The 13,890-nt window shown below is 31.1% G+C and overlaps 2 protein-coding genes across 10 annotated transcripts in view; one reads left to right on the plus strand and one right to left on the minus strand.

The window, feature by feature from the left end:
- Positions 1 to 7,999, plus strand: part of LOC105151287 (uncharacterized) — a 29,258-nt gene extending 21,259 nt beyond the window's left edge. Inside the window, exons 7-15 of one of the 6 annotated variants that reach the window (XR_015545259.1) lie at positions 194 to 391; positions 713 to 811; positions 1,072 to 1,170; positions 1,793 to 1,891; positions 3,273 to 3,368; positions 3,914 to 4,127; positions 4,959 to 5,135; positions 5,417 to 5,826; positions 6,055 to 7,999. Coding sequence is in view for 5 of the 6 variants with exons in the window: in XM_087406691.1 (XP_087262817.1) it covers positions 194 to 391; positions 713 to 811; positions 1,072 to 1,170; positions 1,793 to 1,891; positions 3,273 to 3,368; positions 3,914 to 4,127; positions 4,959 to 5,135; positions 5,417 to 5,502 (1,068 nt within the window). In the remaining variant the exon portion in view is untranslated. Of the gene's footprint in view, positions 1 to 193; positions 392 to 712; positions 812 to 1,071; positions 1,171 to 1,792; positions 1,892 to 3,272; positions 3,369 to 3,913; positions 4,128 to 4,958; positions 5,136 to 5,416 lie in introns of all 6 variants that reach the window. The other 5 variants (XM_087406691.1, XM_087406693.1, XM_087406694.1 and 2 more) reach the window with 5 other exon arrangements.
- The window catches only part of Hrb27C (Heterogeneous nuclear ribonucleoprotein at 27C), a 61,098-nt gene that overhangs the window by 5,138 nt on the left and 42,070 nt on the right, over positions 1 to 13,890 (minus strand). The window contains exon 8 of one of the 4 annotated variants that reach the window (XM_087406696.1): positions 7,570 to 7,935. The exons of 1 other annotated variant lie outside the window; for it this stretch is intronic. In XM_087406696.1, the coding sequence (XP_087262822.1) occupies positions 7,913 to 7,935 (23 nt within the window). In that variant the 3' untranslated portion in view covers positions 7,570 to 7,912. Of the gene's footprint in view, positions 1 to 7,569; positions 7,936 to 10,640; positions 10,899 to 13,890 lie in introns of those variants that run through there. 2 more of the 4 variants (XM_011064911.2, XM_011064917.2) reach the window with 2 other exon arrangements.

Consider the following 13,890-nt stretch of genomic DNA (forward strand, 5'->3'; position numbering starts at 1 on the left):
ATTTTCAAATCTGTGTCTGATTAAATTTTCAATATTTTAGCATACTATTTCCATGTAAGTATCAATAATGCATCATGAGATTTATATCGTAAATACGAGAAAATTGTGATAATCGCGTATTTTTTTATAATGAATATACATAGTGAAAGTCTCAAGCACTAATTGATTTTCCTAAATCTGGATTTATTTCCAGAAAGGACAAACACCGCTGCACTGTGCCTGCGCCAAAGAGCACTTGGACGCGGTTGAAGTCCTTATAGGATTAGGGGCGAATGTAGATGCCCAGGATAACGATGGCAATACCCCACTTCACGTAGCTACTAGAACGAGGCACACAGGAATCGCGCAATTATTATTGAAGGCCGGAGCGAACACCGAACTAATTGACGCGGTAAATTGAATAGTTGAGCGATTACATCTACTTAACGAAGATGAAGGAAAAACAACTTAATAGGATAAACGAAATTACTTATAAACCCATATTAATAGCAATTAAACATTAATATTAATTTTTTGGAATAACTTAAAAATTTAGAATAACTCCTACAGCGAATTTGTATTTTTTTACTCGGCGTAATTTCTTCATATTCGTTTAAATGAACTGATATAATTCGCAGAAATATCGTATAACAACGGATCATTATTTTATATCGCATATTTCATATTACAATCATTATTTCATACGATTAATCTATATCAACTATCTCTCCAGGAGGGTTTTACTCCCCTTCATGTCGCCGCAAGTCAAGGATGCAAAGGAATACTCGACTCCATGATTCAACACGGGGCCGATCTTAACAAGCAGTGTAAGGTACAGATATATCTCGGTATTTTCAAATATAATCCGTGCCGAGACTACCGTATGCACGACAACGAATAACAATATTTTGTCGATACATTATTATGCATAGAAATATCTCGACATTCGATCGCAAGCATGCAATCGCAATGCAATGAATAAAATTAATTGGCGGGAAGAAAAAGGGACGCAAAAGAATATCTAAAGAATATCTCCGGGACAAAAGAATATATTGCACAAATTGTACGAATTTCCTTCATTATCTATTGCAGAACGGTAATACATCTTTACATCTGGCCTGCCAAAACAACGAAGTAGAAACGGTAGAGATATTAATTAACAAAGGCGTCGATCTCAATTGTTTGAATCTGGTATGTAAAACTACATTGTGTGTACTAATAACATTGGCCAAAATTTTATGTTTCTTATATTAAATTGAGTTGTTAAGGTGTTTCTTATAGTATTTTTTGCGCTGATTTCATATATGTTTGTCAAATTTATAACAGCAGAATTTTGAAGCAACATGAATTTGAAAATTATTTTATTTTTTTATCTCTTCTGCTTAGGTAAATAAATAATTTATAGAGAATAATTATAATTGAATTTAATATAATTTTTTATTCATTAAAAGGCTTCAAATAAAAATAAATTATTTTAATTAACAAAAAAATCTTACAAAACGAGCAATTGAAAATGTATAAGTATTTAAAAAGAGATATATCAGTTACAAAAAATTAAAGCTCAGAGGATAAGTTCTAATCTCCTTTCCAAAATCAACATCAGAAAATACATAAAAATCAGCCAAAATTACTAATTTACCAAAATCGTTATCAACCCGTATAATCATCGTAAGATTGCATAGCTTGTTACTGCAAGCAATATTACACTTGCCAATCTTCAGGCTGAAATTAAAATTTTTACAACTATATACTATATCGGAAAACTTACAATAAGAATTGTTTGATTTTTCCATTTTCTATCAATTTGCTTTAGAGGCTTCAATCGTCCATACATATCGCAGCTGAGATGGGGCATACCGATATTTGCGAATTACTTCTTGCGGCAGGCGCAAATATTGAACAAAAAGAACAGGTAAATACATCTATATAGTTTAGAGATAAAATTGGATATTATCGTGTTATATCCTTTGACGATATAATTAACCGAATCCGTTTGTGTTCCATATAAACCATATTATCGACGCTTGACTAAATTTATGACCATTGCCATGTTATCAATTAAATTGCCATGAATTTAGAGCTTGCACTATGGTAGAATTATAACAATATAATCAAGCACAAATTATTCAATAGTTAATTAAATTTTATTCATAAATTAATTACTGAATTCATTTAATAATTTAAAGCGCAATTTTTGTAACATGAAAGAAAGTTCAAGAGATGCGAGAACTAATTAAAAAGAGAATCTAATTAAATCTTCGTAAAATGATGAAATATGTTATAAATACTAACAAGGGTAACTGTTAAATATTGCTTGTATTACATTCTTTCATAATATGCTTAATTAAAAGATCTGCTTTAATGGTGACCTCCTACATTGCTTTAAATCCAATCAAGATAACGGTTCATTACCGCAAGTTTATTAGGAATCAAGATTATTCCACATGAACAAATTAAACTAATATCGACAAGTTAATTATGAAAATGTTAATGAAAATTAATGAGAGTATTTATACTCGCAAAATAACGCAATTTTAATGACTTGTGTCTTAATATGTAGTAAATGCGAAAAATATTTATACAAAGAAGTTTTTTAAACTTTTAAAAACCTTATTTAAACTTTTAAAATTTTTTTAAAATCTTATTTTTAAAAAGTAAAATTAAGCAATTTATTAACAAAGAATAAAATAGACCATATTTCTTAAAATCATTTTATTTAAAAAGATGTGTAATAATCAAATATATATATATATATATAAAATTTAAAAAAATATATATATATTATATAATTTTTTAAATATATTATTTTAAAAATAAGCAAAAATAAAAATTGTTTAGATATACAAATAGTATTCGTACAGTTGAAAAATTTAGCTTTTACAATGAGCAAACACATGAAACTCTTTTACTTATATTAGGACAAAATGTATTCATTTACGTACTTTTTGCATTTTCTGTATATTTTATTTCTTGCAACTTTATTTTGTACAAGCGCTACGAAGAATGCTATAAAAGATTCAATCTTAAGACACAGCTCTAATAATATAACATCCCACTCTTGATTAACACATTGGACGAAAAGTCTGTTGCGCGTGCACAATACGAGAGGAACGTCGATTCTGTCGACAATGACACGTGCCACGAGAAATTGACTCGCGCTATTTGCAGAAAGCTTCAAACGTCTTATTCCTGATCCAGAGTGCTACGGTTAACGCGATATGGGTGTCGGATTGACGGCAACCGTTGCAAACTTGATAATAAAGTTAAACCGAAGTTTATCCTGACATTTGCAGAGCGGCCGAACACCACTTTACATTGCGGCAAGGGGCAGTTTCACAGCCATCGTCGACATGATCATTAAGACCGCTAGATTAGATTATCCGACCCCGGTAGGTACACATCCACCGTAGTTACAAGAATTTCGCTTAACGTTGATCGTCTTCCCTTTCACCTCATTTCTGGTAGACGCCGCAAACAAGATGATAAATATGTGATAAAATGCAGAATATGTGATATTAACTGCAGTATCTCGTATATTTCAATCGTAAAAATTGTTAATTTTTCAATTTAAATTTGTTCAGATTGTTTATGACATTTATGTTGCATTAATTGTTCTATAAAAATTTTATATTGCTTCAAATATTGTTCCAGCAAAAGGCACAAAATTTGTGCGAGTCTAAATTTTGAAACAAAAAAACAAATACGTGTTTTTAGTCATTATTCATACAGTATGAATCAACAATATTATAACAATATTATTAACGTTAGCAATATATATTGCGATAACATTGTAATATTGTAGCAATATTGTTACAAATTTTTGTACTGCATGAATACATTCTACTTGTTCTATATATGTTAAATTAAAATCAGCTAAGAAAATTGGAGCCAAGAACAAAAAATTAGATTTAAGGAGATTTCAAATTCTAACAAGGAGGTTCGAGAGTTGACTCCGGCACGAAGGTGGTGGAGGGAAGGATCGCGTGGTGGCAGCATCTCCAGCAATAATGGTCGCCTCTCGGAGCAAATCCGATCCATTCTTTGGAAGTTGGCCTACAAGCAACTTGCCCCTGAAGATTGGAAAAAATTAGCTGTTCACTGGGCCTTCACTCCTGAACAGATCAGAGCTATCGAACATCAGTATACGGGTAAATCGATGTTATGTAATATTAGTAATATTAGTCTCTCATTGCAATTTATTTACGTTTTTTCAGAGAAATATCAAAATTATTTGTTTAGTTTCATATATATCGAAATTTCATGCATATCAGAAAGAAAGGGATTGATTGGTTCATTTTTGTATGCATTATGCGTTATACACATTCCGTGCTCCCGTTCTTTATAAATATGCATTCATACAACATAAAATAAAAATGACAACATAAGATAAAAAAAAAGTTAAAATTAACTAGTAATTAGTTAATAAGATAAAAGTTAAATTAAAAATTAAAAAATTAACAGCTTTTAACTTAATTTAGTTACTCTTAAATTTTAATTTATTAACTTTTTCCTTTTTTAGTTAAAATTCTTCTTATCTATAAACATCTTTATATGGAAAAGATTATTTACATAGATAAAATACTAAACATACTAAACATCAATTTTTTATTATACAACAAATATCTTTAATATTTCGTATGATTTATAAAAAAATAAAATATTAAATTAATCTGATGATTTATTATACTGTAATTATTTTATTATTTAAAGCAATGTGATTTGAAAAAAATTAGAATATTCTGATTCAATAAAAATAACGTTTTCCAAATTAACTTTATTCGATCTTAACGTAACTTTAACTGAATTTTTATCCAACTTTTAACTTTTATATATATATATATATATATATATATATATATTAATTTTATAATTCATTAACTTTAACTTAATTTATTAAAAAAAAAACATTTATTTACTCAATCTTGCGTAAAATTAATTACGGATTATACGTGCGAATTTGTACCTCAATGTTCCTATAGTGCGTCTAGAGCAGCCTTATGAAAAGGACGATAAAGCTCCAATTATAGGTCCCGCGAGTTTCAAGGAGCACGGATTTCGAATGTTAATGATCTGGGCCTCCGGATTAAATCCAGACGTGTCACTGATAAAAGAGCTCTGTGAAGCTTTATCAGCGGTGGACAAGAAAGCAATTGCTGGTATATATTTATATATAAATCCGGTATACATTCTATTCCGGTATATTTATACGTACAGCATTTATAAATCCGTTTCTTATTACTATTGTTATCCAATTGTTATCTCAATAAACTCCTTACTACGCGCAGTAAAAATATCCCTTATTCGCAAGGATAGCAATGGATTACAGCGCGGCTGACGTTTATAGAGATAACAATAACAATCGTAATATATAAGATTGAATTTCATATAGAATAGAACTTTCTGCAATGAGATTCTATTTGCTTTCACTCATTTGCAGATTCCATTCGTAAACAAATGGAGCAAGGAGATGATGGTAAGGTAAAATCGAAAGGGCAACGATGTCATAAATGCTCCATTGCGTGAATAGCTACAAGTGCCAAGTTTACACGCAAATTCTACACACATATGAGAATGTAATCTGAATGAAAATTGTAACTTACGTAAGACGTAATAGTTGTTGTCGAAAGCTTACCTGCATTTTAATGAGAAGAGTTCAACGAACTTGGCAAATGCCATTAACGAAGGATTTACGAAAAAAAAATACGTACAATGTTGTATAAATACCTTTTATACCAACAATTCGCAATGTTACGCAAATTCTTAGAACACAAATACGAGTACAATTTACAGCGCAGGTATAGCTGTCATTATTATTTTGAAAGAACAAGAATTTCTTGATAAAATCAGGTATGTAATTCAACAGTGTATATTAATATACACTAATTTTTTAGTCAAAATTTTGATGTTTAAATCTAACTTAACGTGAATAAGATTTATCTTAAATAAAACTATAAAATAAATTATTGATGTTATTATATATACATAAAATCATGCAATTTGAAAATCCGAAGAAAACGAAATTCATAATAAAATTTGACCAGACGGATTGCATAATCGTATCTTATTGTATTGTAGAAAAATTGATTGAAGATTGTAAGTACATACAGTAGCTTCATTCACTGTAAAATAAAAAAATTCTATGAACCCGCTATATATCATCGCTGGGTTAAATAATATCATTTACCAAATTAAAGATGATAGTGTAAGAGGAATATCATTTATACAACGCGACGACAGTAAAGAAGGTATTTGAATTATATACAAATAATATACAAAAAATAAAATAGGGTAAGTGGTCCAACAATGAACCATGTAAATTTCAGAAGCTTATATTCTTTTTCAATTATTGAATTAAAGATTTGAGTTTTGGCATACAATTTATGAATTTAGTTAGTTGGCTACTATAAACAATAACTTTCAAGTTATTTTTTTATTTTAATCACAATTTCGATTATTTAAAAAATCGGGAAGTGGTTCATAGTGTACAAAGGATATGTACACAATGAACGATGCTATTAATAATAATAAACTACATATTTTACACTGCGAATTATTGGGATTTTTTAGTTTTGCTATATTTAGAAATGTTTATAAAATAGATAATTATAAGATGGTAAGGCCGATCACCGCCGATTTTTCTTTCGTTTTGAGTGAAAACGCGTCAAATGTATATTTTTATTGAGATTTTAGGTGGGGGGGGGGAGCCGTATTCTAAATAATTATTACAATGAATTATTATTTTGAAGGTTATTGTACAAAAGGTTATGTGTGGTCTACAATATACCATGGTTCATTGTTCACTACGTCAAAATGATTCATTGTAGATCTCCTAATCTTTTTCACGATAAACTCCTAAATAATGCGGTGTAAAATAATATAACAGAAGAAGTTGCTTACAGAATAATAAAGCTAAATGTGCACACAAAACTATTGCACAATGAAAAAATGATAGGCATAATAACAAAAACATAAAAAATGCGTAAAGCTACGAAAAAACTTACTTTGCATCGCAAAATTCTTAAAATGTGACATTACATAGCCGTCCTTGGCGCGATCTGTCAGTCGACTGGGGAACCGAGAAGAGGTTCAAATACGAGTCGCTGCATGATAGCAGCATAATTTGATAACGTCGCATTTACGAAATATCACAATAGTTCATAGTGTACTACTCGTTCACTGTTGGACTACCTATCTTATTTAAAACGGAATATTTGAACAATTATATGAAACTAAGCCGTCCTAAGCTAATCTTAAAGCAGACTATCATGATTTCATTTTGATGATTCTTGTATAGAGAAATGCTTCCGTTATTCGTAGGAACAAAAGTACAGTTAGTACACAGAAGCCATCGAAAAAAGCGATACAATTGTAAAATCAAAGTAACAATCGAACGTAAACTCTTCGGAATAATATTAATAACGCATAGATTAAGTGTCAGAATAAATTTTGCAGGGCTTTCGATGTGATAACAGTTTATTAGATTAGATCTCGAATAAAGAATATAATATAAAATCGATAAATAGATATGCGATTATCACACGATTCTCGAAAGAGACAATCTACATATCTGAAACTTACAAATTTAGACTCTTAACTACGAACGACATTATATGTAACTTTATCTTGTATTACGCAAAAATTATATAAACTAAAAATTATGAAATTTTTGATTACATGAAATCAAATGCATAATGATAGATTTGTAAGCAAGAGGAAGCAAATTATCTCCTCTCCATCACATTTAGCTTATATAATTTTATAATATTGATCTTATGTGATTAAAAAATATCAAGAATATTTAAATACGAAAATATTCTTCTTGCATTTTATCTGTCGAACTTTGTTTTTTATAAAATTAAAATAATTATTAACAAAGCGATAATACGAAAGATAATATAGATAAGTATATACTTACCGCACGAGTTAAAAAAAATCATGGACTTCCGAAGTTGCTTTCTGAAAGTACGTTTTAAACAATGTACATATCTTATCTTGATGTAATAAATCGTTGTATTCTATATATCGTCATATTATTGTTGCAAACATATAAATTATAGATGTGTAGAAAAATGTAAGACTTTTATAAAATTAGAACTTGTAATAAGTTGTACTAACAAATAAGTTTTTTAACAATTTTTCAGGAAAAAAGCATCAGTATTTTTCGCGTGTTTCGAAATTACAAACAGAAAACCAAAGAAAATAGGACAAAATAGGATGTCGATTAAGATAATGTGATAATTCATAAATAACTGACAATTCCAAGAGTTTCTATTAAAATGTGAACGTTTATTAATTCATTCGGAATATTAATTACTCTATAAAAGAATGTCGCTAGCTTCTTAGTGTTCACAGTATATAACAAAATACTATAAACAATAGTATAGTATTAGAGTGGTGAATAGTAGAAATGGAGATGGTACTATCAACAGCAGTCGTACCGCGTACATCAACAGTACCGCGACGGATTATTCCATAACTCTTTAATCAATATTACAGACGTTACACAACCGTAACCTAATGTGTGTCTTCCTTCGTTGTTGCGAATCTCCGAGGTCTCTTTCGAAATTTATTTCGCAGAGGTACGTATGCCAGAACGCAGGCTCATCATAAAATATAAGTCAATACGCATCTTATAACGCATTCGGACTCCTACATTTGTGACCTTCTATTTGACAATAGAATGTATTTTATGGTTGTACATGTATAAATGTATCTCCGTATCTATCTAAAACACTACTCTTAGACCACTATCGCAAATTTTAGTAAATACGTTTGGCTTTTTAACCTTATGCTATTTTTTGATGGAGAACAACCCGTGCTAGCTCAATTCGTTATGACGTCTTTGCAATAAATCTTGAAATAAAGGTGAGAGAACAAATGCAGATTCAAACATGCTTTGAAGATATCAAATTAAAATGCATATATTAGATTTTTTGAATTTCTATATTCAATATACTAACGCCTTTTGAAATCAATTTCAAAAAAATAAATACTCTAGTAATATGTATTGCGCAAATAAATACGTTCTCGTTAATAACATCGCAGACGACAGTGTTAATTTTCTTATAAATACAATTTCAAATTTGAGAATCGGAAAAAAAAATTACTTATGAATGCTGAAATTTTTTAAGTGAGTAAACTACATACGAAAAAAAAGGAAAAAGATATCGAGATCATGTCAAATGATCGAGTCATATCTGTGCTCGCAATGAATTAAACTTTACGCGCTTTTTTACTTTTCTGTTACCTCCATAACTCTTACGTCATCCAATCAGTAAATTGAACATGATGTCTAGCAAATAAACTTCCTGCGATAGAAATCGAAAAAAGAAAATATCAAGTTCTATATTCTAACGCTGTCGTCGCGCGCGCGATAAGTATAAAACTGTGGAAAGAACCAAGAAAACACACAAAAGGGAAAAGAAGCGACAATTTGATCGTTCGCAAATGAAAATGAAAAAAACTCGGAAAAGACGGTAGGATAAACACTGTTGCTGAGAATAAACCTAATAATTGGAGACCTCGAGTCGATTTGTCAAGTACAGCACGTAAATAGAAAAAAGATGTTATCCTTTTGAAGTCTTTTAACATGATAAGGTCCTTTAACATGATGGCTTGTTATCCGTTTGACTGATCATTTCCTCATTGTTTTACGACACTTTTCGTTTAAAGATAAAGACGTGTTATTTTATTATTTCTTACACTAATCGATACTTATGCGCAATAAAGTTCCACAACTTAACGTGCATTTCAATCCGCGATTATGCATCGACGTTAATATTCGCAAGCTATTTGGCCTTTTCGCCTGCATCTTGGACCAAATGACGAAGTCGCCCATGTCTGCCGTTTAATTCGAACACGCAGAACATGCAAACGTATATGAGTTTCAAAGTAATGGAAAAAAAAATACAAAGCTGCACAAGTCAATCGCTGTAAGAGTTTTGTTTAAACCTGCTAAAAATTTATTAATGACAGATCATTGATGAGTTCTCACGAGTTATTCATCAACAAATGCATCGCACATGTTTAGATTTAAATTACTCTCTACAGGGAAAAATTGAACTTTTTGTAAAAAAGTTATCGTCAATTATCTGTGCATATAATATGTATTATTATATGTTATATCATTATATTTAATATATATATATATATATATATATATAATCTTTTAGTTATCCAAAATATAAAATTAGAAACTTTTAGAAATTAATCAATAGTAATTATGATGTCGAATCTCAATTGTAAAAGCCGTAGCAGTCTCTTGACTTTATTCAAAAACTCGAACGATGCATTTTAAGTGCACGAAATTCAGGACGAACAGTCAAGTGGTCTAAAATCGATTTCAATTTTGAATCGGAGTTTGCTGCACATACATAAAAGTATCTCCAACGTACGACCTCGCGAGTGGCACCAATCAATGAAGTGTCGTATTAAATTTTAAATTTACTCGACACTCGCTTGATTCGCTGATAACGTTCTAGCTTTTCGTCGCAGGTTCCTCAATTTTTCTCTTTCTCTGTTGTGTACACCTATAAAAGTCGAACAAATTTGCGAGCAACAATATTGCCTCTTCTTCGATTTACGCATTTCTTGCACATCCCACGAAGTAATCATATGCCGATTTCTTTTTCTTCATGTATTTCTCCAACGCAGACTTAAAGTAAAATAGGGCAAGTGTGTTCTCTGTTACCGATATAAACTGCCTTGCAATAAGTATACATACGAATGTGTACATTAGCAACAAAAAAGGGGAAGGATCTCAAACCGAAGTCGAGATCGGTTTCTGTCTTATTCCCTTTAGCGACGGTAAGGATGATAATTGTTGCTGTTCGACGTAGATCCTGTGTAACCCCTTTGGGGCCCACCACCGTAGTTGTCAGTTCCTGGCGCAGCAGGAACGCTCGATCCATATCTGGCGCCTGTATAGAATCGCACAAAAGAACATAGTACTATGTGCCAGGACGTGGCAAGAGGACGTAATCGGAGAAGGTGGTAACATAGAGCAGTGACTCGCGTTATTCTACAACTCAAGAGACTGAGATGATCCTCGATGAAAGATCTGAACATGTGAGAAGCGAAAGAAGCTTAAGTTTTTGCAATCCAAATCAACAGATGATTAAAAATAGATGAAATTTTAATAATGCTATCACCACTGCACTTTAAATTCTTCGGAGATGCATTGGCCATCGATAAAAATCTGACAAAATTTAAGCATTAATAAATTATTAATAATTTAAATAATTTATTAATGTACACGTATTCAAAATTTATTACACTTAATTCAAATAAAAAGATGTCATATTCATGCAATAATTCCAAGTTGTTAAAAGTATCCCTTATTACGGATACATAATAAGAGATATTAGCAATAAGGGATCGTAGCAACTTAGAGGTACAACAATATTTTGAACGTGATATAGGATTGCAAAGAGTTAAGATTATTGGAATTAACTTAAAAAAAAGTTATAACAGAGAATAAAGATGCTAAACTTTCCACAAACTCCAAATCTAATTGATAATGAATATTTTAAATTATATAATTGTCAATTTAATAAAATAATAATTAGAACTTAAGTTTCTTTTTATTATTATCAATAGCATGTGTAATTATAAAGACAGTCTTGATTGAATTAATCTAAGAAATCAATATTACTAGAAAATGAATTACTGAAAGATGAATAACTGTACAAATAAAAAGTATAATCTAAAAAGTATGATCCACGATATGTGAATAAAATGAATAAAACATTACGAGAAAAAATTACACTATGCAAATTCATATTTAATTATTGTACAAGTTAAGTGCTACAGATTCCCAAATACAGAATCACAATTTTATAATAGATTTCATTTAAAAAAAAATTATATGTTCAAACAGAAAAAAAGAAAATATTAAGAGAAGACAAGTAAAAAAAATTAATTGTCTTCTTTTAGATCGTTTGGATTTATAAATATTTAATTAATTCTCTTCTGCAATAATATATCAGATATATAAAAATAGTAACGTGAACAAAATAAAATAAGAACAAAGAGAAGAAAAAATATTTGGAGCAAGCAAAAGTAAAATCTGGACAGGAAACAATCTGAAGGTACTACGTGTAGAATCAGAGAATATATGTCTCGCTTCTGAAACGATCTGAGGCGCAGAATGGATGGATAAATGGATAGATAGATAAATAAACAAATTGATGGATGGATGGAAGGATGGGTGGATGGATGGGTGATTGGACAAATGGAGTTTTGCGGAAGGTAATTTGAAAACTCGAGAGCAAACGGTCTGAATTAATATCACCGACCTATATAGATCTCGAAAGAGGTTTCACACATCTTCTTTCCGTATCCGAGAGATCCGAGCGTGCATCATAACGGTGGCTTTTAGGACCTCCGGACGAGTTTCGGATCGCGACGAGTTCGTGACTAATTTGCAAAAAGGGACGCCTGAAAAACGGGTCAGCTCGTTCGCACCAACTTTACATCTGTTCACGGCAAGGCGCAGGAATAAAACCGAAACGTTCACGCGATTTATCAATTTCTCTTTAACGCTTTCCAATTCAATCTTATTCGTATAAAAAATGTTTGCGCGTTTGGAAAAATATCTCGATCAAATATCGAGTCAAAAAAAAGCGTTCCTTTCTGAAACTAATTCAGCGATATAAATAATTAACAGTCTGTTTAATTAATAATTTATAATCATGATATTTAATCCTTTCGTTTAACTAGAAGCTAAAGAATTTAAAATAATATGTAAAAAACAACAAAAGTGGAATTTTTTTGAAGATCATAATAGATAACGTACTATTATTATTATCATTAGTATTTGCAATTGAAAAGCGTTAAATACATGTTATCTTTTAACGGCTTATAACTTTTAACGTTTCATTACTTAAGACAATTATAGAAACATCGTCACGATTAAAGATAACACATATATATCCATAAAAAAGCGGAACACACCTTAAGACTTACTACAAAGATACCACAGTCTAAAGGTTAAGCGATAAAATTTAATGTTAGCTTAATAATGAAAATCGTACAGCTAACATATGTAACGGTGGCTTAGTTAATCTTACTGTATAAACCGAGCGCACTTATTTCTGACTAATTTAATTAATTAATCCTTACACGGTAATCTTACTGCGCGCCATCTCAATTGCTGGAAATGAGCTTAAAGTCACCGCTATAAAATTAATAAATTGTAATATATAATCAAAACTATGGAGATACAACCGGCACGTAATACGCGCAGAGAAATTCCGGCCGGAAGTTGTGTGAGTCCATTCTTGCACTCATCCTCTCACACTCTCTTTCGTTTTTTTTTTGCCACTCTTTCGCACTCTTTCTTGCCCTTTCCCGTCTCGCGCACTTAGGAAAACTTGTTTCTCTCAGCCGTTCGGACGACGTCGGATGATCTTTTAGCGTCTATAGGGATGGTAATTCGTGTGTTGGGTCAAGGAGAACCGTTGAGGACCAGGAGCTGCGTCTCCGTTGGGAATGAAGGTAGGACTTCCAGTTTCGACGGTTTTGAATTTGGGAATCGGGAGGACATCTGCGGGGAAAAAAAGGTAAGGAAGATCGTTAGAGCTCGTTTCATCTCTGGGAATACACGTTTCTCCCTCGAGTGCCACTCCTTTGGAGGAAACTCGAGCGAGTTTCGTGCAAGGGATCGAGGATAGTATAAGACAGAATAGGATTAGAGAGGAGAGAAAGTGATGGATAAAGGTTCACGAGCGTTTTCTCTTCGAAGATGGCCTTACTTCAAGTAGTTGAGCACGATCTCATGAAGTTCCTAATTTAACCCTTTAACCGAGTTTTTGTTTTTATAATATTAATACTATAATTATGTATTCTATGTTGATTGCAGCCTAATGATCTAAATCTTATCTAAAATTATTGTTTACGTATATGATAATA

This window comes from Acromyrmex echinatior, chromosome 5 (assembly GCF_024713525.1).
Source record: "Acromyrmex echinatior isolate Ae372 chromosome 5, ASM2471352v2, whole genome shotgun sequence".
Taxonomy (NCBI): Eukaryota; Metazoa; Arthropoda; class Insecta; order Hymenoptera; family Formicidae; genus Acromyrmex; species Acromyrmex echinatior.